Source organism: Amphibalanus amphitrite, unplaced genomic scaffold, assembly GCF_019059575.1.
Source record: "Amphibalanus amphitrite isolate SeventyFive unplaced genomic scaffold, NRLGWU_Aamphi_draft 000363F_arrow, whole genome shotgun sequence".
Taxonomy (NCBI): Eukaryota; Metazoa; Arthropoda; class Thecostraca; order Balanomorpha; family Balanidae; genus Amphibalanus; species Amphibalanus amphitrite.
The window spans coordinates 194,831-217,712 of record NW_024881857.1 but is presented as its reverse complement, the minus strand read 5'-3'; the positions used below and the strand labels follow the sequence as shown (position 1 = coordinate 217,712).

The window sequence follows — 22,882 nt, the reverse complement described above, 5'->3', positions numbered from 1 at the left end:
GGGAATGTGATATCTCAAGGTAACGATGTGAAGGTAACGAGGTCGTAGGACGTGGACTCAGCGAACTTGGAGCAGCCTGCCTTATTTGTGGTCGGAAGATACCAAACGTGCACGAGAGAGGTGACTCATCACGCAGCCCGGTGATCTACTGTGCGTGTCCCTTGGCCCGCTTGTGCGGCATCCGTCTGCGTGACGGATTTATAGTCTGTCGCTGTCAACCGCTCGGACTCCTGTGTCAAACATAGCGTTAGTCTGATTTCAAACCGGTTGACTCCATCCATCTCTAAGAAGCTAATTCTGCTCACCGAAACGCAGCTGGGCCTTGTATTTTATTTAATTTATTTATTTATTTACAAATTCTAATACAGGTTTTAGGTACCGGTTCAGGTATGATTTCAAACATTTCAGTGAATGAAGTTTGGTAACCTCAGGTGGGTATTATGCACGGATGAAGTATGTTATCGCTGTTCACATCCGGAGCTCGACCGACTTTGTCGGCATTCCTTTCAGTTTTTGTGCGTGCGGTGGAAATAGAGCGCGGTAGAGCGCTGGCCCGGTGACACAGGCGTCTGTGTATTGTCCTGGTGCGTCTATTTGAGGTGTGATACGGCGGTAGATAGCCGGCTGGTACGGAACATTGAGCCGTATATTGGAGCCGTCCCGTGTGATTTCTATTATCTGCCGCCGTGCGCCCCATTGGGTGTTATAAAACAGGGCGAAGTTGTCTGCGAAGGACTGCGTTTGGAGAGTCGATACTACATCGAAATATAACCATCTTATGCGTGGTATGAATAGCGGAGACCATGGAAAGGGCGTGTACAGTTGCTGGCTGTATGATTTCATCTCTAATAGGTCACAGGAAGTATTCTCCAGCCATCGCCGTAAGCTGCCGACTGCGGGCAGCCGCACGACTGGCCGTGTAGGGCGGAGAGGTGGGGGGGGGGGGGGGGGGGGAAGCGACCAATGATGGATGGCACAGCTCAGGCGGTCAGGGCCACAGACCACGTGGTGGATTACGTGCGGACACGGCGCGGCTTACTGAACAGTGAACAGGGCCATAACAGTGAACCGCGCTCCTGATGATGACATGCCAAGGTGTCACGGAGTTCGAACGATATATGGCTTCGACCATTATTTCTCGTTTTCTGATTCTACTATCAACTGCCACGATTTACGATGGATACCTAGCACTAAGCATATTTCACTTGCTTCTGAACTGGCGCCTGCCAAAATACCATGCCGATGTTACAGGTCTCGGTCTCTCTTTGTGATAAGCCATCATCTGATTAAATCACTACCGTTTCTCAAGTAACACATGCACCTGATGACCAAAATATGCCATACGGAATGTCGTGAGTTTCTGACTACTTTCCTTGACTTGCTCACTCCCTGGCTCCGATCCACTCTCTCATTGTCTCTGACCACCTCTCTCGCCCCGTCTCTAACCCATTCTCTATCCGCGACCAGATTGAGGAGAACACCCGTGTTCTGGAGCAGCTGGCTCGTCGCAGCAGCGTCACCGGACAGGAGGCGCGCTCTGCGACGGCCACGCCGACCGGGACGGCGCCAGCGGCCGGCGCCCAGGCCAGCCCGGCGGCCCGCGGCGGCGCGCGACGCACACTGCTCAACTGGGCGCGCACCGCCACCAGGTATGGAAGGGTGGAACAGCAACGAGCGTGAAACGGTGGGTGATATGTCAGAGGTCAGAGAAGCTGACTTACCTGGGGCTCAATAATGATGTTTTTAGTGGAAGGACATGCGACCATTGCAGTCGGCACTCCCTGAAGCTCCAATAAACAAAGTGGAACGACAATACTGCCGACCCGACCTTGATATTGGGTTTAGTGGACACTGGATTTAGGTGCGGTGCGTCGTCATCCAGCATACGTGCATCTTCAACTGTGTCGAGTATCGATCTTTGGGAAAAAAGTTTCCTGATTATTGTTAGCCGATAGATCATCAATGGTTATGGATTCTGTGTGTTCTCGAATGAGGATATTACGTGCTCGTCACTCACCTGTGTGCGGAATGGGCTCCGGCTCTTTTGTCGCCCTACCCGTCTGTGCTGGCTGAGGGCTTGGTTGTGTGGCGGCACGGGCTGGCCCGTGTCCATCCACGGCTGGTCCCTCGCACATCCAGCGGGTGTCCCCGGAGTACCGCGCGTGTGTGATGTGTGTCGTCGGGGCCTAAGCGGCAGCTGTGATCCACCGAATGGCTTGATGTGGTGATCTGGGCTGTCCTCACCGGCCTGGGGACTGAGGTTGACGATGGCCAAGAAGCCAGGTTGCGAGCCAGGGTGCAGAAGGATTGGCATTTGGATATCCTACGACGGGACAAGCATGTCACACACACACGTGTTATTTGTATATGCTTTATTACCTTGACCTAACACCTTGCGGTTCGTTTGTTGCAGGTCGTATGGTATCGACATTAACGACTTCGGCAGCTCGTGGCGGGACGGAAAGGCGTTTGTGGCCATCGTCCACTGTATTAACCCCACCTGTATCGATGTGAACGCCACCGAACGGATGGCCACTCAGGAACGACTCGACAAAGTGTTCAAGGTACGGCGCAGCTATATCTTTAAATGTAGCACGGATCTATTAACTGTCAACGACGCAGTGTTGCGACTGCGCCACTTAAATGGGACTGTTTCGCAACAAGTCTCTGCAAAATGTCAGCCAGCGGCTGAATCGTTACATTTGCTATGGTGCTTTACAATCAGTTACTGTCGGGATATGTTTGCCCACCATTCTCGGTGCTCTTGAAATTGCATTAGATTTATACCCTTGCAACGAGGGACACCTTAGCCTACGGCTGTGTCGTGTATTTTGGCCGCATACCGTCTGTACCCGCTGTCGTCACATGTCTGTCTTCACGCCGCACAAACTGTACTCAGTGACCCCTGTTGACCACCGTGTGGCCACCTGGTGCCCGGCGTGGGCGCGACGGCGACCCTCTCGTGGGGCTGAGGGAGGGGGAGGGTGTACAGAGAGATGTCTGCCACATTGTTGGCGCGCCATCGGTAGAGTTGGCCGGGCCACGGACGGCGCTGCTCTGATTTGTGGCCGGGCTCCCACCGACCCCGGGCAGCGGACCGCGCTGTCAGCCGCCCCGGGTCGTGACCGGTGACCACAGACCTGGGAAATAAGATGGGATGCTGCGGTGAGCGGTGCTTTGTGGTGCCGCCAAGGGCAATCATTGGATATGAAAGGGCCTCTAGTGCGATTTATACAATAACGACAGCAAGATGCCTTTATGAGACTGTTGACCCAGCGCGACCCCGTCGTCACCTCCAGGTAGCTGAAGAGGACCTGGGCATCGCGCGCCTGCTGGATGCCGAGGACGTGAACGTGCGGGACCCGGACGAGAAGTCCATCATGACCTACGTGGCGCAGTTCCTGCACAAGTACCCCGACCCTAAGGCCGTGGCGCAGGTATGTGTGACGTTCGTCATCCACTTCATCCCACACCTCCCCTTCCGAATGAATAAGGTCGGTAAGGAATGCAGTTATTGATGCTATTGATCTTTGGTTTAGCACTCTCTGCGTGGGTAAGGCCGTATGGCATGCTTCAGTAAAAGTATGTGGCAGTGAACGTCTTATCGTGAATACAGATGTCGGTTTCAGCTAGTCAAGCCGCCCGTCCAATCCCTTCTAATTAAGCTTTGTATTTGTGTTCGCCCACGTGGATAGCGTTACCTACATTCCACGGTAGCTCTGTTTAGTGTTCGCTTCTCCCGCCATGCTCCTGGTGTTCTGCCCTGCTACTGATGCTACGCTTCCCTGGGATCAGAGCTGTTCCGTGTGCTGTTCCAGCCGGCGACCGGCGCGGCCCGCTCCCCGGGCCAGGAGGTGAACGAAATAGCCGACTGGGTGGCCAGGACGCGACAGGCGCTATCAGCGCTCCGGCCGCCCCAGCAGGATGACTTTATGGTGAGTATGACGGCGGGCCCATGGTGGATGAGGCTGAGGCAGATCAGGGTAACCCTCGTCACTCGTGGGTGCTGCTTGAAACTGAGGAGAACGGAAGAAAAATTGATCAACCGGAAAATATCTTCAGTGGTTAATTTAATGCGAAGTTTTGTTTGACAAATAGTTGACAAGTAGCTAATGCTTTTCGTGGGGGTGAAAATTTCACTTTTGAATTCATGGATGACCTCTCATCTGGACCACTTTATGATACTTCGCCCACGCGGTGGCGACGTTGAAAGGGATTATCGATCACCCCTACCATCGCTATTCACCTAACGCGCGGACTGTTTGTTGAACCAGTGGCTGCGGCGGAGCAGCTCTTTAGATCCGCTGCCGACCAGCCCGAGCCTATGTGTTTATTTAGGGTCCGATGCGTAGACATTGTTTGACCTCAACCGGACAGGTTAAGGGCACGCAGTTGTCTGATGCTGATAGCAGTGTGTGTGTGTGGGGGGGGGGGGAGAGAAGGTTGGAAGAGGGCTATTTTCTGGCGAGGTGCTTTATAAGTATTTTGTCAGCATCGTGATTAGGACCTCATTTCTGAAAAAAGTGCTCACGTTGAAACTGATTTAGTTACAGCTGCACGGTCACCGAGTGGCCTAGTTTGCAGCTGTCTGTGGTTGTCTCTTGTTCGTTTTGCGTATTGTTTAGGTAATTTTTTTTTCGCAATGGCTAACGCCATGTGTTTGTGCACAGAGCTTTAAATCGGTGAAGAATGACGCGTCGGAGCGCTACCTGCGCTATGAGAAGCTGAAGACGCTCGGGCTGTCGGTGCCCGGACACATGTGGACGCGAGTGGACGAGGAGTGGAACTCCCTGGAGCGGCTGGTCAGTGCCAAACTCCACTGCACTGCGCGGCTCGTATTTTCGTTGAACATTATAAACCTAATGACGCGATGTTTGAGCGGCTGAAATGTCGCCAGTTGATACCAAGTTCGCGGACCAGGGTTGTGCTCGACTAAAAAAAATTGCCGACTCGACTCATCATTCAACTTCAGAAAGCCCTGACTCAACTCTGACTCAAACAAGGAGCTGATTTTTTCCCTTGACTCGACTCATGACTCAAGCGGCTCAATGAAAATATGAGTCGACTCAAACTTGACTCAAATTTTGTGTTGAGTCAAGTGAGTTGACTCAAAATTGACTCAGATAAAAAAGTTGTTGAGCGGGGGCGGGATGAAAAAAAAATCCGGCAGCAGAGCCAGGGCGAAGTTGTTAAGCGGGGGAGGGATGAAAAGCTTGTTTCTAGAAAGTTGAGTCAGCTGACTCATGTTCCTAAATGTTTGACTCAACTCAATGTCAAAAGTTATTTTACTGACTCAACTCTGACTCAACTCAACGCCTTAATATTTTTGTCCGACTCCACTCTGACTCAACTCAACAGCTCAACATTTTATCCGACTCGACTCAAATCTGACTCATTTGAGTCAGAGTTGAGTCAAATTTCTGACTCGACTCATGAGTCAAGCACAACCCTGTCGCGGACTACGGCGTTCTGTCCGCTTACCATGAGCTAGAACAGCTGTTCTCCTGGCGTCTTTATAGGTTGATTGCGCGTTACTCTATGGCTCATTGATATCACGATGGGTCATCCCTCTGTGATGATAATTAAATGCAACTGTGTGTGCGTTTGACCGCGGATAACTAAAGCCGGTCCTCCTCCTCGGCCAACTGCTCGTAATTGCGTGCATTTCCCCGACAGCTGAGTGAGTGGCAGAGCCATCTGGACTCTCGGCTACCCGAGCCGCTGCTCTCGGTTGTTCAGTGGATCACCGGAGCGGAGACGTTCCTGGAGGCGGGTGACGACGCGCCCACAGAGGCCGACGAGCGCACCGCCAAACTGCTCACCGCCAGCCTCGAGGAGCACATGGTACGGCCGGCTCCCCGGCTCACCGCAGCCAGTTAGTCATTTTAGCGTTAACATTCATGTCGATTTGTGTGGGCAAGGATTTGATTGATTTCTTACTCAAACGCCTGCTAAATTATGATATTTCCGAGGTTTTTGTGTTTATGAGCCACCAAACGTTTTGTAACATGTGCTTTGGCTTTGAATGCTCACGGGCTTAAATCTGCGATGACTGTTAGAAAAGGTGGTAGGTGGTGGTTATCGAAATGGTAGTGTCTCTCCGACCTCCTTTCCATTTTTTGACGCCATCTTTCCTCTCTGACAGTCATTTTTCGGCGAGCTGCCGCGGGTGGAGGCGGAGCTGCGGCGCGGCGCGCAGCTGCCCGCAGCCGCCCAGCTGCCGCCGCAGCAGCTGGCGCACATCGACAAACGACTGAAGGCGGTGCGCGGCCAGGCCCACCGGCGATGGGTGCGGCTCAAGTACCTCGAGCACAGGGTCAGTGAAAAGAGTGGGTCGCTAGGGTCGTGGGTGGTATGACTGGTGACAGTCTTGGTGGATGACAAAGTAATAACCTTCTTCAGGAGCGCCAACTTTGTGCACGATTTTTTTTTCGAATACCTTGAATTGGTAAGTGCTATATATAATCTGCATCATTTTCAGCTTTCCGTTTTTCTGCTTGTCATCTTTTATTGTTCGCTTTTAGTGTTTTGTTTGTGTTTTTGAGTGTGTGTTTGTGCGTGTTTAGTCCGTGTCTCTGCCTGACGAAATGTCTCCGTTCTCCTCACAGTGTTGCATCATCGCCTTCCTGATCCTGATGGAGGGCCGGGTGCGTGCCTGGACGGTGAAGCTGGGCCGCCAGCCGCGCGTCGAGCAGATGCTGCACGAGTACCAGACGTTCGTCTCGGACCGCAACGTGTTCCATGAGTTCGAGCAGGCCTTCATCGAGATGAAACAGGTGGCAGACGCGTTCGTCAAGGAGGGCGGCGTCGGTAAGTTAGTCTAGCGTAGTTGTCTGACGCAGGTATGATCTAGCTCAAGCGTACAGGTTAAATTATACGAGAAGGGCCAACTAATGTTCGTTTCCTGGCTTGTACATTAGTATTCGAAGCTGATAATTATTTTGCAGCTGCTGCAACGGCCATCAACTGTCGCAGACTTCACGTTTATATAGCTCATTTGTTTGTTTATTTATAATGTTTATTCATTTTGGTGTTCGATACGGGTTCTTACCGTTTGAACCGTCATGAATGAGGCGTGTCTCAGTGCCTTTGACCTGGCTCTTTGTGGCTTTGTCTTCGCCAGGTCCCCAAGAGAAGGAGGTGGTGGTACACTTTATCAACGAGGTCGGCGAGCGGTGGCGCTCCGTATCTGTGGAGCTGCAGTGTCTCCGCTCCATGCTCGAGGAGGTGAGGCTGGCGGACAGGCTGTTGACAACGTTCTCTTTAAGTTTTCTTTGTCCGTAAAAGGCACCGGTCTGGAGTGTACCGCGTGAACACGGGATATTTGACTAAAATGTCAGTTTATGACGTTTCGACGCAGTAGTGGCGTAAAGGGCAAGGAGAAAAATCCTTATTTTAGCCAATTTCCGTCTCGTTATCGTATCATTTGAATTTTGCCTCTAATTATCGTATCGTTATATCTCTTGCCATAGTAATCGCTGGCAACAACGGCAGCGACCACGTTAAGCTGACCGCATCGTTTTTATGTCCAGGTGTTGTCCTGCTGGAAGAAGTTCTCTCAGGGCAGTGAGGCTCTCAGCTCGTGGATGGACAGTGCTGAAACAATGGTGACACAGAGTGAAGAACAGAAGCTCGAGTTCTTCCAGGTGGGTCGGCAGATAAAACTGGGAGGGAGATGGGATAGGGAACAATTTGGCAACAGCTCCGTAAATACCGCAGCAATGCATAGGTCTCATTGTTGAGCATCTTGTTCGATCTTATCACTCACGCCGAGCGTCATGTTTGTCAAGCGTCTGACGTGTTCTCTTGTTCCCGCAGGACCTTCCATCGTGGTCGGAGCGGTACCAACAGACGGAGGACTCTGGCCAGTTCCTGACGGCCGCCTGCCAGGACGACGTGGCTGCGGAGGTGCAGAACGCCCTACAGCAACTACAGACGCGCTGGCAGCAGCTCTTCAAGGTACGTGCCAGACTCATGGTGACCGCTGACCTTAATGATTTGTTTGGACATCCGCGGTGTAACGCACTAACAATTAAGCCCCTGCGTGAAATTATGCATCACATGCGGTGCAGGATGTGCAAGTGAGGTACATGGAGAAGTGTATGCTGGCTGGGTCCCTTGCTCTTTATCTTTCGTACTTCAGCGTCCCACCACAGCTTTCATTACAAACTGGTGTCGCCCATTTTTATGTCAACAAAGTTTTTTACGCATAATGAACGTGGTCTCCGGATCAAACCTCCATTCTCCGACCTTCCAACCCACGTCGGACCACGCTCTATGACTCCGTCGAATACATATTCTGTAAATCCTCCATCTGACTTTCCCTCTCCGTCGGCAGCACGTGAAGCGGTACATGCAGAGCGGTCAGATCCGCCAGCGCCTGGCCGAGTTTGCTGAGGCAACCGCCCGGCCGCGGCGCTGGGCGGAGACGGCTGAGGCACTGCTGACGGCGCCGCTGGACTGTCGACAGCCGCAGCTGGCGCACAGGAGGCAGGAGGCGCAGGTAAAGAGGGGAAGGGAGACAGGAGGCACAGGTAAAGAGGGGTGGAACGGAGTGGGAAGTGGGAGGGGAGAATTAGGGGGCACATTAGGATATAGGAGGCGCAGATGAGGATGCTTTTATCTTACCCGACTATTTGTATGCCTTTTGACTCGTGCTAATTTCCTTCAATCGGAACAAAATATTGTTCCATCGAGACAATCATGCAGCTGAAGTGCCTGGTTGAGATACTATAATCTGTAAACATTCCACAGCACCACGTCTACCATTGACCATGAATAATTTCCGTTTCTCATTTGACTCTCCTCAGGAGCTGCTGGCGGAGCTGCCCGACGTTGAAGCCGACCTGAAGACGGCCGGCAAGCTAATCCAGCTACTTGGCGAGGACGTGTCTCCGGAGAAACAACAGGAGATGACGCAGACACTACGAGAGCTCAGGGGTGAGGCGGGTGCCTTGTGGGGCGGCAGCTGGGGAGATGGACACATTGCGTGAGGTGACAGATTGTCTAATGGTAGGACGGAACAGAATGACCGAGTCCTTAACTGCCGAATGATTTAGCAATGTCGACGTAGTTATGATTTCTGAAGAGATCTGATGCCTTTAGTGGTGATTTTAAGCTGCGTTTCGCTATCAAATTCGTAGGTATTGTAAATTATGAAAATATTTGCGTCGAGCTAAGTACCACCGCAGATGTGATGTGCCACCCCTGACCGACCCCACCCTCGTGCTCCTCAGAGTCGGTGTCGGACGGCCAGGCGGGTTGCCAGCAGCAGGCGGACGTGTGCGCCCAGTCGGCCGACCGGCTGGCGGCGGCCGGCCGCGGACAGGCAGAGGTCTCCGCCTGGCTGGACGAGCTGTCCCAGCTGCTGGACGGGCCGGCGCCGGCCACCGAGGCGGGTCAGGTGGCCCAGCGGGCCGACCAGCTGCAGGTGCGCATATATGGGGAAACTGGGAACAGGGAGGGAACTTCGGCATCGAATTTCGGGTAGCATCTGCTGGCGTGAAGACGTACATGTGTAGACACTAGACTTTCATTTTCAGGGCCTCGTGCTTTCCTGTTCGCGTAAGCTTGCCTGTCCTAATGTTCTGGGTTCGGTTTTGGTTAACCCGGCGGCCGCTGGGCCTCCGCGCCACCCGCCGGCCGCTGGGGGGGGGGGGGGCATATAGTTGCCCCCCCTTTACTTCCGCGGCGATATCGTCGCAACGCGAAGAGATAGAGAAGCGAAACTTTGCACACATCTTCCTGAATACCTAGCCGAGGTTGTGTCCAAATTTGGTGTCGATCCCATTTGAAATGACGTCACAGTGACGTCATAAGTCAAATTGTAGATTTGCGACTCTCAGTTTCCTCACGATACATCAGGTATATGGGACCGAATATAAAGGGCCGATTATTGGTAAGGAACTAGATGGAAGTGTACTTAGCTGTTTTAGGATGACAGCAGGTCCTGTCTAGTTCATTTACAGTTGAGTTTCATGCTCAGCGTCATCAGAAACGGTCCATATCGGAAAACGACAAAACTTTATGACGTCACTGTGACGTCATCTTAGATGCTACAACCACCAAACTTTCTTCAAACATTGCCTAGGTATTCATTTGAAGCTATGCCAAGTTTCACGCTCGTAGCTCATCAGGTTTCGGAGATATTCCACAAAACGTAAAGGGGGGGCAACTTTATGCCCCCCCCCCCCCCAGCGGCTCGTGGGTTAAGTGTTGTATTTTACTCAGCGTGGTATCTGATTTCGCCTAGGTGTCAATTCGAGCCTCCCATTCCCCTCCCGCTCCCCTGTCTCGTCCACCCGGAGTTACTGCCCACTGACGGCACGTATCCGCCCGGCAGACGGTGCTCTCCCGGCAGCTGTACTGCCGCTCCCTGCTGGACTCCACCACCAAGATCGTGTCGGGTCTGCTGGAGGCGGCGCGTGCCGTACCGGCCCTGGACACCACTCAGCTGGAGCGGGAACAGGCGGCCGTCAGTGGCCGGTTCGCCGAGCTCACGGCCGGCGCCGAGCGGCTGCAGCAGGTGGGGAGTAGAAGAGAGCAGAGATGCGGTAGGGGGACGGGGAGAGAAGGAGTAGGGACTGCAGGACGTGGGGAGTGGAAAGATAGGCTGCGGAAGGTTGGGACTAGAAGGAACCGGAAATCTACATGTGAACGGAGACAGTGTTGGTGATTGGGTGGTTTACTATTTGCTTTGGATAACCGCTCTGACCTTGATGTGTGTTTGTGTGTCCCCAGGAGCTGAGCAGCTCCTCTGACGCGTGGCGCCGGCTCGAGGCGTGACATGTGCGTTTTTGTGTGTCCCCAGGAGCTGAGCAGTTCCTCTGACGCGTGGCGCCGGTTCGAGGCCGCCGAGTGGTGACCTGTATTATGTCTGTGATATTCCCAGGAGCTGAGCAGCTATTCTGACGCGTGGCGCCGGTTCGAGGCCGCCGAGCGGGGCGTCACAGAGTGGCTGGAGGTGGCCGAGCAGCTGCTGACGGAGCGCGCCGACACCGAGGCCGCCGTCGAACAGCACAAGGTAAGTACAGCAGACAGTGTACAGCGGGGAGCTGCAGCAGTGACGCTTTGTATTCAGGTGCCCGATGCTGGCAAATGTCCGACAGGTATGCACTGGGTCTGTACTAGCTTGTCATTCCGGATTAGTCGCTAGCTCACTATTCGACCGTTTTGGCTGATGTTTATTTAATGGTTGCGGGCTATATTCGTGCGCTTGGTGGGGTGTAGCGTTGCTATATTTTTTTTCCATTGTGTGTCTATAACTGTCTGTTTGAAACGTTTTCTAGACCGCGATGTGCCGTCGCAGTCATAGACTGTGAATCACTGTACAATTATTTCGGTCGTTGGAATGTCAAAATCCCCCTATCCCAGCCCGTTTTCCGTACGCCGCTGCGGACTCACCACACCACTGGGTGGCCGGGCGGTCGGCTGACAGCTCAGAGACGGCAGCGCAGTCCGTCAGTCACCGCTCATGACCCGTGACATTGACTGTTTTCATTGGCCGCCCGCTGCGCCGTGGTGAAAGTGAACGCCGCCGGGGCAGAGTCGCCCTCCCGTGTCCCCTGCACCGTCTGACACCCGGTGCCCTGTGTAAATATACAGCGGCGCGCCGACAGTGGGTGATTTGCAGCGCTGGGCATTGTCTATTTGTGGGACCATTAGGTCACGTGCCGCAGTCTGACAGGTGTCGGCGGCGCCCGATGACCTGCGGGGTGGAGATTCTGGAGACTGAGATAGGGGAGACTATGGGAGGGGTATGGCGAGGCGGCGCCTGATGACCTGCGGGGTGGAGATTCTGGAGACTGAGATAGGACGGCGGCAACAGGGTAGGGGGCGGCAAAAGGGGGTCTCATGATCAAGGCAGTAGACGGGATGGAACAACTTAGAACAGAGACTGTGGGATAACGATCTCCGGTGTTTGAAAAGAGGCTGCAGGCGAATTATTATAGTGGCGAATCGAAAACGCCTTGCTGCTCTCCGATATGACCAATTTTGACGTCCATGATGACATCTCCCTGACCAAAAATGCCTGGTGGGGAATTGTTTGCTTATGAGGCGGCTAGATTGCCGGACGGTTTGTGAGTGACCGCGTACTGACCACGGGTTTCCCTCCACAGCGAGTATTCTACGAGGCGCCCACGGAGCGTCTGACCGAGCTGAGCGACTGCGGCCGAGAGCTGTTCGAGTCGCTGCCACCAGAGGCCCGGGAGCCAGTGAAGGCCACTGTGGCCCGACTGCACGACCGATGGCAGGTGCGTACCGACCAGGGCTGCGGAGTCGATGGATTTTCGGCGACTCCGACTCCGACTTCGACTCCGGCTTTCAAAACCAGGTCCGACTCCGACTCCGACTCCGGTCACAACTGTCGACTCTGACCCACTCCGACTCCGACTCCGACTCCGACTCCGCAGCCCTGGTACTGACGACGGTGCAGGGTCCGCTCTGATACAGGGGCCACCGCAGCTGTGACCAGACTTGTAAACGATTCAAAAAAATTAAATCAATTCAATCACGACTCACTTGATGAAATGACCGATTCAATCATAACTCAATCAAACAGTCTGATGTTCCAAGCGATTCAATCACGACTCATGGACCTTGTGATTCAACTCAGTCACGACTCATCCCATTATCAGTGATTCAGGGAATGACTCAACTCATAATTTAACTCAACGCGATTCAATCAAGATGTTATATAAAATATATACATATGTGATATCAATTTAAGACATTTTTGGAAACTGATACCAACCAAATACACTAGGAAAATACCAAAAAACATAGAAAAGTACTAAATCTATGCTTGCTCACAAATGTCCTGATGAAACAGGGTATTGAAAATATAAAGATTAACATGGTATCTAAAACATGTGTGTTGAGCAATGTGCGCCTGCTTACTGCTACTGTTAACTTGATTACTATACTGATTTTAGGGCACTTGAAAGAAACTTTACATTCATTTTTTCATCTTCATGCATTGACATTTATGTATAATTTTGCGTTTACAGTTTGATTAAAAACTTAAAACAAAATTTTTATGTTTTTTCAATACTAATAGCTGTGCGCATTTATAATACTGACAAAATACCTAAAAATTTTGCAGTGCATTGTGTGTGACTATGATGCAAATGCCACATATATTTCTACATAATATAGTACTAAATATGGTCATAACTTCAATTTCCAGCACATGTTGATTGAATCATTTTATTAATTCAATCAACTTGAATTGATGAGTTGCCGATTCAATCACTAGCAGTTGCCATGTGTGACCGATTCAATCAGGATTCATATGGTGACAAGAGGTGATTCAACCGACTCAATCACAGTGAGTCGGCATTTTCAAGCGATTCATGAGAATCGATTCAATCAGAATTGAATCGCTTACAAGTCTGGCTGTGACTGCTGTATATCACATCTGTGGTGTCCCGCGGTTGACGGCATTGATGTTTGGAAGGAAGTGTAGCACGTCTTGCGAGGGTTTTCGCATGGACGCAGGATCATGGGGAGTCAGTGGTAACGGATCGGCGTAATGTCTATCTAGCTTTTGTTTTTTTTGGGCACCAACTCTTTTGAAGATAGCTCAGATGATGCTTGCTGTTCAAACGCTAACCCTTTGGAACACACCGCCCCACCCTAGCCTGTCTGACCGCCTATTTATTCGTTTTCACCTGTGCTCTGCTCTGTTTTGTTACTCTGGCTTGCCTCTGGCAGCGGACGGTGGAGCGCGGCCCGGCGCACCTGGCCCGTCTGGAGGTGCTGGCCACGCTCAGTCAGCTGAGCCAGCAGCTGACGGAGCTGGAGCGGCACCTGGCGGACGAGGACCACGCCATCCACCGCGGCGGGGAGCTGGCGCAGCTGGCCGAGCGGCACCGCAGCACCGTCCAGCCGCTGGCAGAGCGGATCGGAGAAAAACTGGCAGACGCCAGGTACGGGAGAGCGTGGGAGGGGAAGGGAAGGAGACTCAAAGCTAGGCACATGGGGAGGGAGGCTGGGCTAAAGCAGCCTGGGCTGCTGGGACTTGGCGTGCTGACTGCTATGTTTTACGTCATTGAAACGTGTCAGCAGCTGGACCCTCAGGACCGGGAGGTGGTCACCCAGCTAATTGACTGTGGTGTCCGTCTTACAGAGAGACATGTCAGCAGCTGGGCTCCCAGGACCGGGAGGTGGTCACCCAGCTCCGCTCTCTGGAGGACCGGTGGCGCCACCTCCAGCGCCGATCCGACTCCGTCAGCAGTCAGCTGGAGCAGATGTCGGCACGATGGAGCGAGTACGAACAGAGGTCAGTGAACGCTGCACACCTGGTTCTTTGTCGCGTGCGGCGGACGAGTACGAACAGAGGTCAGTCGGTCGGGAGCTCAACGCCGGGGCGCGGACGGGTGCGCTGGACGAGTATCAACTTACGATACCGGTGCCAGCAGCCAAGAGTAGGCTGGGGAGGGAGGAATAAATAAAGCTTGTGCTGATACGCCATCAAAGCCGACTCATGCTGTATTCGCCTGACTGGCTGACTAGCGTTCCTATATTCGTTTCAGGCGCCAGCAGACGGCCGACTGGCTGTCGGCGGTGGAGAAGAGTCTGCAGACGGACATCGACACGGTGGATTCGCCGGAGCAGCTGCAGCACACCAGGGACCAGTTCCAGGTGGGTGGTCTGCCGTCAGAGGTGGTGGGAAGTCTGGGAGACGGAGGGAGGTACGGGGACATGCCAGTGGCCGGTGGGGGGTCATGGGGCACCCATCTAGGAGCGATATATGTATGCTTAAACCTAATCTTATTGACGACAGGTCGAGTGATACAACTCATAGCCTAGACTATATTCATAGCGTCGACCACTCTTGTAATTCTACTCAGGTTAGCTGTAAAGGCTAACCATATATTATAATCACTATATTCACCATTCTGTCTCATTTTGACACAGTGACATGCTTAGAATCGGGTGCTGGTCGTTGCGCTGCCGTTTACTCAGTCTCCTCTCCCTCCCCAGGCTGTGTTCGGCGAGCTGGCGCAGCGCAAGCAGACGATGCGCTGGCTGGTGTCCACCCTGGACGCGCTGGTCACCTCCGTGCCCGGCCCCGAGGCCGAGACGCAGAGACAGCAGCTCTCTGAACTGGTGATGCGATACAAGGAGCTGGTACCGAGGCTGGAGACGACGGCCGTCCGCCTGGACGGACTGGCCAAGTGTCACAGCTACAGAGTCGAGATCGATGAGGTGGGTGCGGATGGGCGCCGTCAGCTAGACGGAGGAGGGCACAGGTTTGGCGCTGGGATGGTTGCTAGGGTGTTATCTCAGGATTGTTCCAGATTTTGCTACTATTCGTGCGTCTTATTTGAGTCAGCGGCATGGCAGCCACTGCAAATATTATTGTAGTGACATGAAAAATGAAATGCTTTTAAATGAATCGGATGACTTATTTCGATGTCTTTCAGTGGCTCAGCAGATACTGTCTTATTGTGTTGGCGACTAATGAAGTCTGGGTGTCATTGCAAGCCTTCAATTATAGCTATCGCTATCTGTGTGCGGCACAGACACTGCAGCTGAGCTCGACTACCCGGCTGGCTAACCCCGCCTGTGTTCGCCCCTGTCCCACCCCGTCAGATCGTTCGCGTGCTGTACGAGGCGCGTGCCGAGTCGGCCGCGGTGCCCACTGTCTGGGAGAGCGCCGATCAGCTGGCCGACAGCAGGCAGCAGCAGCAGCGCGCCGTGCAGCGACTCGAGGAGCAGCGGCCGCGCGTGCTGGCGGCCGTGCAGCGCGGCCGGGACCTGAGCCGGGACCTGAGCCAGGCGCCTGCACTGCTGCCCGAGGCACTGGAGCAACTGGAGCTCGTCTGGGCAGAGAGCAACGCCGAGGTCATACAGAGACTGGACAGCGCTACGGGTAAGGGCGGGCGACAAGGGCACAGCTGGTGTGAAAAGGTTGCGATAGGCACTGAGCTTGTTTTATTTGTCCGTTCAGTGTACGTGTCACTGAAAGACGTCGCTATTATAATTTCGATATCAGAGAAACTATAATAGCGAAGAGAATTAATTCGGCGGAGAGGCATTAATTCGGAGAAAATTAATGCCGTGTCCCTATCGGAGTGTCTGTCTGACTCATCTGACGGTCGTTTAATGTCTGACATCTGTCTAACCTGTCTAACCGTTCTCCTTCCGACCCGTCAGAGACGGAGCGGCTGTGGACGGAGCTGGCCGACCGGCGGGCCGACCTGCAGTGCGCGCTGGCCACACACCGATCAGCGCTGGACGCTGCCGCCGACACCGCCGAGCCGGGCCCGGCGCTGGCCGAGCTGGCCGCGCACGTACAGACTCAGCAACCGGAGCGGGCGCGCCAGATGCAGCAGCGGCTGCAGCAGATCGCCCAGCAGCTCGGCGGCCGGCTGGCGCCCGAAGCCGCCCAGCAGCTCAAACAGCAGGTGAGTTATGAATAACACTGGCTGATGAGAGAAGTTTTCTGGTGTCCTGATGAAGTGCGTCGGGATTGAATATCACTAACTGTTATTGTCCTCAGTCATTGTCTGTTGGTTGTCTGGACCGTAGTCGGCTTGTCCCTTTTGCTTCCCTGATTGGCGTTTCTGTGTGCTGACGAGCGTATCCCACCCTTGCTTAGGTGGAGGAGAGTGACGCCGACGTGGCCGCCGTCTCGGAGCAGCTGCAACAGAAGATGGACAACCTCACCAGTGCCGCGCAGACCTGGGCGCAGGTAAGCGACGGGCGCGAAGACTTGACCATGTGTGGTGATAGGGCTGGTCTAGAGGCGCAACACTGCAGTCGCTGTGTCACCACCTGGGACTCTGGTGGAGTAGGAGCGATGAGGGTTGTTTTGCTGTCAACCGTGAAAGGTGAAGAGATCACCTTGAAAGCTCAGCCATTGGGAGACGCTTCTGGTCGCCTTGGTGTAATAATGTTGTGCAAGTCTCCCGGATCAACTTTTTATTTACGTTCAGTGACCTTTCAGAGAGCTCTGTATGTGACCTGTGACTTGACCCGCCCGCAGGTCAGCGACCGTGTGGAGGCGGTGCGACTGGGTCTTCAGTCGGCCCAGCGCAGTCAACAGCGGCTCAGCACCCTGGACATGCCGCCGGAGACTCGCCGTCAGCAGCTGCAGCAGCTGACCCAGCAGCTGCAGCAGCACGCCGAGGAGCGCCAGCAGCTGAACGAACTCATGGACACGCTGCAGTCAGGTAACGGTGTTGAGAGAAAGAGCGGGACACTTTTCGAGGGGTATGGAACATGACAAACTAATGAGAACGTATATTTTGTTCACGATGTGGTGTGAATGCGTTGCTTTATTGAGATGACGTTGATCTTTGTTTTCATGACCGCATAAGATATCTCGGCAAATGAGTGTGACGTGTTCTCAGTATAAAGTATTTACCTTAAGTATTTACCTTTATTATATAGTATTTACCTTATTTACCTTAAGTATTTACCTTAAGTAAAGGTCATTAGGTACCCTTTCGAGTAATCAGACCCTTTACTCAAGAGATGCCTCCTCTTCTTCTGACGAAGACGAGTAGACTGCCATGCTAGATGAGGCCATACATTGATGGCCACGATGATCATTAGTATGAGAACTTGTAGTTGAACTTTTCAGGGTGGTCCTTCCATTCCTTCCCCAGTCTGTACTTGAACACATCGACATTTGGAGCATCGATGGTGTGGGTTGACAGCTTGTTCCATGTCTGAGTTACTCGTGCCGCAAAGAAGGCTTTTCTGGGTCCCAATTGATGCTGAACTTGAAGTTTTTGATCGTGACCTCGGGTGACACGGCTGAGAGAGTTCTTGAACATGCTGTTGTGACAACACGGGCACTCTCTTTGGAAGTCCACCTTGTCGAAGCCTTTCAAAATTTTGAAGGTCTCGATGATGTCCGACCGTTTCCGTCGGAATTCCAGAGTAGGTAAATTAAGGCTCCTGAGGCGATCTGAATATGAAAGGTGAGACAGTCCGTTCACCAGCCTTGTTGCCCGCCGCTGCACCTGTTCGAGTGCATCTTTGTCCTTTTTGAACTTGGGACTCCATATAACAGTTGCATACTCGAGGTGGGGCCTGACAATGCTTTTGTACAAGGCTTTGAAAATGTCGCTGTTTGGCCTTGTTAATCTGGTTAGTGACATGTTTTGAGAAGGATAGCTTCATGTCTATAGTGACTCCCAGGTCCTTTTCCTCACAGACTGCTTCAAGGGTATGTTTGCCTCCACCCATAGTTGTCATGGTATACTCACTTCCAGGATTTGTTGGTCCTAGATGCATGACCTTGCACTTGAGTGGATGAAAGATCATCTGCATTGTTTTTGCCCAATCTTGCAAAGAGTTGATGTCCTCTTGCAGATTGTGAAGTTCACCATCGCGCTCGTTGATGACTTGATAGACCTTGGTATCGTCCGCAAACATAGAGATATGACAATTTAAGAGGTCGGGAACATCACAGACAAACATGGAAAACAAGAGAGGCCCGAGCACTGAACCTTGCGGCACTCCACTTGTTACATACTCCCAGTCTGAGAGTGATCCATTGACGTTCACTCTTTGCCGCCTGCCTGTTAGAAAACTCCTTATCCACTGATGAGTCTTTGCATTCACCCCTAGAGCCTGGACCTGGGCTAGAAGCCGTTCATGGGGCATAAAGAAATTATCGGTCTGCTTTCTCTCGTATCACTCTGATGTACGACGTCTGGGAGGAGAGAATCAACATATCATGCCACCATGTGTATCATCGCACACTTACCTCGGTACTGACTCGCGCTCGCCCGACTTCCACCACAGAGGGATACGACGGCGGCCAGTTCCGGAGTGAGCTGGCTATCCTGGGAGACACGCTGCAGCATATGAGCGAGGCGGCCGCCCAGCAGCGCGCCGTGCTCGAGGACGAGTACAAACACTGGCATACCTACCAGGAACAGGTGAGAGTACAAACACTGGTACACGTACCCGGAGCAGGTGAGAGTACAAACACTGGCACACCTACCAGGAACAGGTGAGAGTACAAACACTTGTACACGTACCCGGAGCAGGTGAGAGTACAAACACTGGCACACCTACCAGGAACAGGTAAGAGTTGGACACGTCCAGATGGGTCGGTGTAGCCTGTATTCTCAGTAGTGCGGATAGTTGGAAATTGGGACGCGCGGCCCTGCTTCTCTAATGAGCTGCTGGTGTTGTCCATTTTTTTTTTTATATAGTTGTTTGCGCTATCATCTCAGCGTGATTTCGACATGGCGCCATCTGCTCACTTTTTTATTGTGATTTTGAGTGAAGTTCCTACAGCTTTTTCAGCGGCACAATTCTAAACTCTGATCAGGGCTGCGTATTCGGCGCGGCTGTTTGCGCCCTACCTGTGAGTTTGTACATGATGACTTATCTTGCAAACGAGCTCGTCTTGGGACTTGGACTGCGCTGCTATGGGAACGTTTGGAGACGCCCGGTGGGGAAGCGGGAGACATGGTAAGGTTAGGAAGCCAACCATGTCACTCCATTGAGCATTTGTCTGATCGTGCCGCCCCGCCAGGTGGGTGAGCTGGTGCCGTGGCTGGACTGGGCAGAGGAGAAGGTGGCCGCCGACCTGCCGCGGCCCGCTCAACTGGAGGAGGCCGCCGAGATACTGCAGCAGTGCCAGCACTTTGAGGACCAGTGTGTCGACAAGGAGCCGGCCGTCAAGGTGAGGGGTGCACTGCAGTGGATGCTGGCGCTGCGAGCATGTATTGTTTGGGGCTGGAGAGATACTCTGCGGCGGGTGGATGGTGATAGTCTGTCATGGGCAGACTAGGGCTTACATGCCACGTGTACGACGTCAATGTCTGATCGTGAGGACGTCATTTTGCACAGCCATCTGGTATAGCTCCCTGAAGTTTTCGGCTCAATCGCAGGAATGCAAGTTAGACTGTCATTGCCATTGAACTGGTGAATATGCTGAGTTGCCACTCTAATTCTAAAACCTGAATAATTATCATTAGCATCACCATGATCATCATCATCACCGTTGTTTTCAGGTGATAGTGGACGAGAGTGCCCAGATGGTTCAGGTGTTTAACGTCTCGGACCAGGCCGACTCGCTGGTCACACGCTGGACAAAGGTCCGAGAGACATCGGTCGCCTGGGTGCAGCAGATGCAGGTAGGTGACTGAACAAGAGACAGTGACTGGGGATGCGGGGATTCCAAAATGCTGTCCAGCTGTTTAATTAATTGTCGACTTATACACGCGTACATGAGCACGCCCTGACCTTCCGTTATTGCTGTTGTGTTGAACTTCCAAATTAAAGCTGTGAAGTTGGGGTAATTTGCAAGACTCTTATGCTTACCTTCCAGCTCACTGATCAATGTCAACGTTCGCTGGCCGCTGCGTCCAGCTCCACTCAACCTCACTTTCCGGAGTCGGTCAGCTATGATGTTTCTTTCAATTTCGATGGCCCGGCTCAGCAATCACTCCCATATTCCCAATGATGCGTCGCTGACCGTTGTTCCTCGTCCGCCAGAGTCTGGTGACCGCTCTGAGGGACGTGCACACGGAGCTGTCCTCAGTACGTCAGTGGCTGGACGAGGTGGGCGCCGCAGTGCCCGCCGAGGGAGACGTTCCTGACGCCAGCCAGGAGCTGGATACACTGCAGGTCAGAGAGAGTGATTTTGAAGTTTAAATTATGGTCCTAGTGTAGTGCTGTGGTCAGGTAGGCAAGTATGTGAGTGCTGTGTACTTCGCTGCAGCGATGATTTATGGGAAAATCTGAGTGCAAAAGCAAAAGTGACTGGTTAATGGTGCGAAAGCAAAAACGCTCTTTATATAGCAGGCTGCACACAAATTCAAGATCAATCGGTTGTTCACCAACTCTAAAGCACGTGAACTTCCTTGGCCAGAACGGTGTGTCTATCGAGTGTCGGTTGGAGTCATGGCTCGTCCCACCCGCTAACTTTCCCTGCCCGTCCCGCGCTGCCGCAGCCGGCGGTGAGTGAGCTGCCCGGCCGGCAGTCGGCCGTGCTCGGCCTCCAGCAGCGCTGTGACCAGCTGGCCGACCTGCTGAACCCGGAGGGCGCCGCCGCGCTCCGGTCTCACGTGGCTGCCCTGCGCTCCGAGGTCTCCCAGCTGAACCAGACTCTGAGGCAGAGGCAGGCCAAGACTGCCGACGCTGCCAGTCAGAGGTGGGTGCCGAGGAGATGGAAAGGGAGACCAGAGGTGGAAGGGCAGGGAGAACCGCGGGGTAGAAGGGAAAAAGGGGCTTCGCACATCATAGTTTTATGCTGTCTATGGATAAGTCATTGCAATTTGGCTACGATTAGCAAGCTGTGTCATTTCCGTTATGTTCTGCTTGTCCGTCTTCAATAACGGCGCAACCAACGTACGCACACCAATCATGCGTCAACTGGGACATGTTCTTATTGCGGTTATATCGCATGGCATGTGTGTCATGCAAATTGAACCCTCCTTGATGCGCATTACGTGACGCAAATGTCCTAATGCTCTCGCTCTCAGGGAGGAGACGTACCGTCGTCTGACGGCGCTCACCGGCTGGCTGGACGGCCTGAAGACCCAGCTGGCTGAGTTTGACCGGGTCCAGATCGACTCGCTCTGGGAGTGTCTCACATCGCTGGCCGCCATGCAGCAGGAGCTCACTTCGGTGAGAATACGCGGCCCGCCGGGCTTCCGTGGGAGGCAGTGGCGAGGGATAAGGCAGCGTTTCCTCGCGTGCACGATTTAGACGTCTTTTGTCTAGTCTCTAGTCACTAGTCAGTCCGTATAACTGTTTTCCGCCGCTCGTCGGTCTGGGTTGACAATTTTGGTGGCCCCAGATCAGACGAACGCGGCTGTGGCTGTACTGTACAGTGTACACTCGGGCGCGACTCGAGCTCCAGTGATTCAAAGATAGCGACTTGAGCCATTTTCGATGGCTTAATTGATGATCGATTTATTTAATAATTATTTTTTCCGGCAGCATAATGCTACTTGGAACATTATCACTGAGGAGTTTTCAATATTTGATGTTGTGATTGTCATACTCGAGTAAAATATATAATTCTGGAACTTGTCTTCTTACGAGGGGGTATCGAAAAGTTCTGATCATCACCACGAATGAGATGTGATAGAAATTTGATTTTTTTACATGATGTTCATTACTCCTTTACAAGTCACCACACACGATCGAAAACTTATTGCATCGCGTCTTGAGCTGCCTCAGGCGGTCATTGTAGGACCTTCGCACTGTCCCGTAAATCACTGCTCCACCTCATCAATGACGTCATTTCTGTCCTTAAATCACCGGCCATACTGTGGATTCTTCATCTCCCGTAACAATCAAGAGTCAGTTAATACCCGGTCAGGTGAATTTCTTAGATGCGGTAGGATTTAATGTCCACATCATGTTCTTTCTTCAATCGCAGCTCAGGACGAATGGGCGGGAGCGCTGTCGGTGCGGATAAAACATCTTTCTTTGGCTTTTTTTGCGGCGATTCTGCTTGAGGCCATCTCGCAACTTCTTCAAAAGTGTGCAGTGCTGCTTGCTTATCATTATCCGACCATCATCAAGACAGTCGGTAATGACTATCCTACGCCAGATCCAAAACACTGATAGCATTGACCTTCCATATCGGCTTCTGCATCTTCGCCTTTTAAGAAGGACAGATGTGCTGTGCTTAAATTTCTTGATCATCTTTTTGTCTCTGGATCATGCACATAGACCCAGCATTCGTCACAAGTCATCAAATTATCGAAGATGTCTTCAATTTCCTAAAAAAGGCCTAGTTTTGATTTCGAAGGGCCAAGACGCATTTTTCTCTTGAACAAAGTAGGCACACGAACTTCTAAGCGGGCTGACTCCTTTATCGTCTGTAGTTATTCGCTGATAATATTTTCAGGCACTGCCAGCATTGAGACCTTTCTGTTGCAAAATCATC

The 22,882-nt window shown here is 52.7% G+C and overlaps 1 protein-coding gene across 2 annotated transcripts in view; it reads left to right on the top strand.

Moving 5' to 3' along the window:
- The window catches only part of LOC122389588 (nesprin-1-like), a 110,466-nt gene that overhangs the window by 34,674 nt on the left and 52,910 nt on the right, over positions 1-22,882 (top strand). For both annotated transcript variants that reach the window (XM_043381760.1, XM_043381759.1), the window contains exons 7-37: positions 1,468-1,649; positions 2,414-2,564; positions 3,300-3,437; positions 3,819-3,935; positions 4,671-4,802; positions 5,677-5,844; positions 6,146-6,316; positions 6,609-6,810; positions 7,124-7,227; positions 7,533-7,646; positions 7,819-7,959; positions 8,339-8,503; positions 8,811-8,940; positions 9,237-9,430; positions 10,343-10,525; positions 10,892-11,023; positions 12,120-12,254; positions 13,717-13,931; positions 14,132-14,284; positions 14,538-14,646; positions 14,989-15,213; positions 15,601-15,880; positions 16,165-16,415; positions 16,610-16,702; positions 16,997-17,183; positions 18,769-18,905; positions 19,511-19,660; positions 19,992-20,114; positions 20,476-20,607; positions 20,934-21,133; positions 21,465-21,609. In XM_043381760.1, coding sequence (XP_043237695.1) covers positions 1,468-1,649; positions 2,414-2,564; positions 3,300-3,437; positions 3,819-3,935; positions 4,671-4,802; positions 5,677-5,844; positions 6,146-6,316; positions 6,609-6,810; positions 7,124-7,227; positions 7,533-7,646; positions 7,819-7,959; positions 8,339-8,503; positions 8,811-8,940; positions 9,237-9,430; positions 10,343-10,525; positions 10,892-11,023; positions 12,120-12,254; positions 13,717-13,931; positions 14,132-14,284; positions 14,538-14,646; positions 14,989-15,213; positions 15,601-15,880; positions 16,165-16,415; positions 16,610-16,702; positions 16,997-17,183; positions 18,769-18,905; positions 19,511-19,660; positions 19,992-20,114; positions 20,476-20,607; positions 20,934-21,133; positions 21,465-21,609 — 4,959 coding nt within the window. The remainder of the gene's footprint in view (positions 1-1,467; positions 1,650-2,413; positions 2,565-3,299; positions 3,438-3,818; positions 3,936-4,670; positions 4,803-5,676; positions 5,845-6,145; positions 6,317-6,608; positions 6,811-7,123; positions 7,228-7,532; positions 7,647-7,818; positions 7,960-8,338; positions 8,504-8,810; positions 8,941-9,236; positions 9,431-10,342; positions 10,526-10,891; positions 11,024-12,119; positions 12,255-13,716; positions 13,932-14,131; positions 14,285-14,537; positions 14,647-14,988; positions 15,214-15,600; positions 15,881-16,164; positions 16,416-16,609; positions 16,703-16,996; positions 17,184-18,768; positions 18,906-19,510; positions 19,661-19,991; positions 20,115-20,475; positions 20,608-20,933; positions 21,134-21,464; positions 21,610-22,882) is intronic.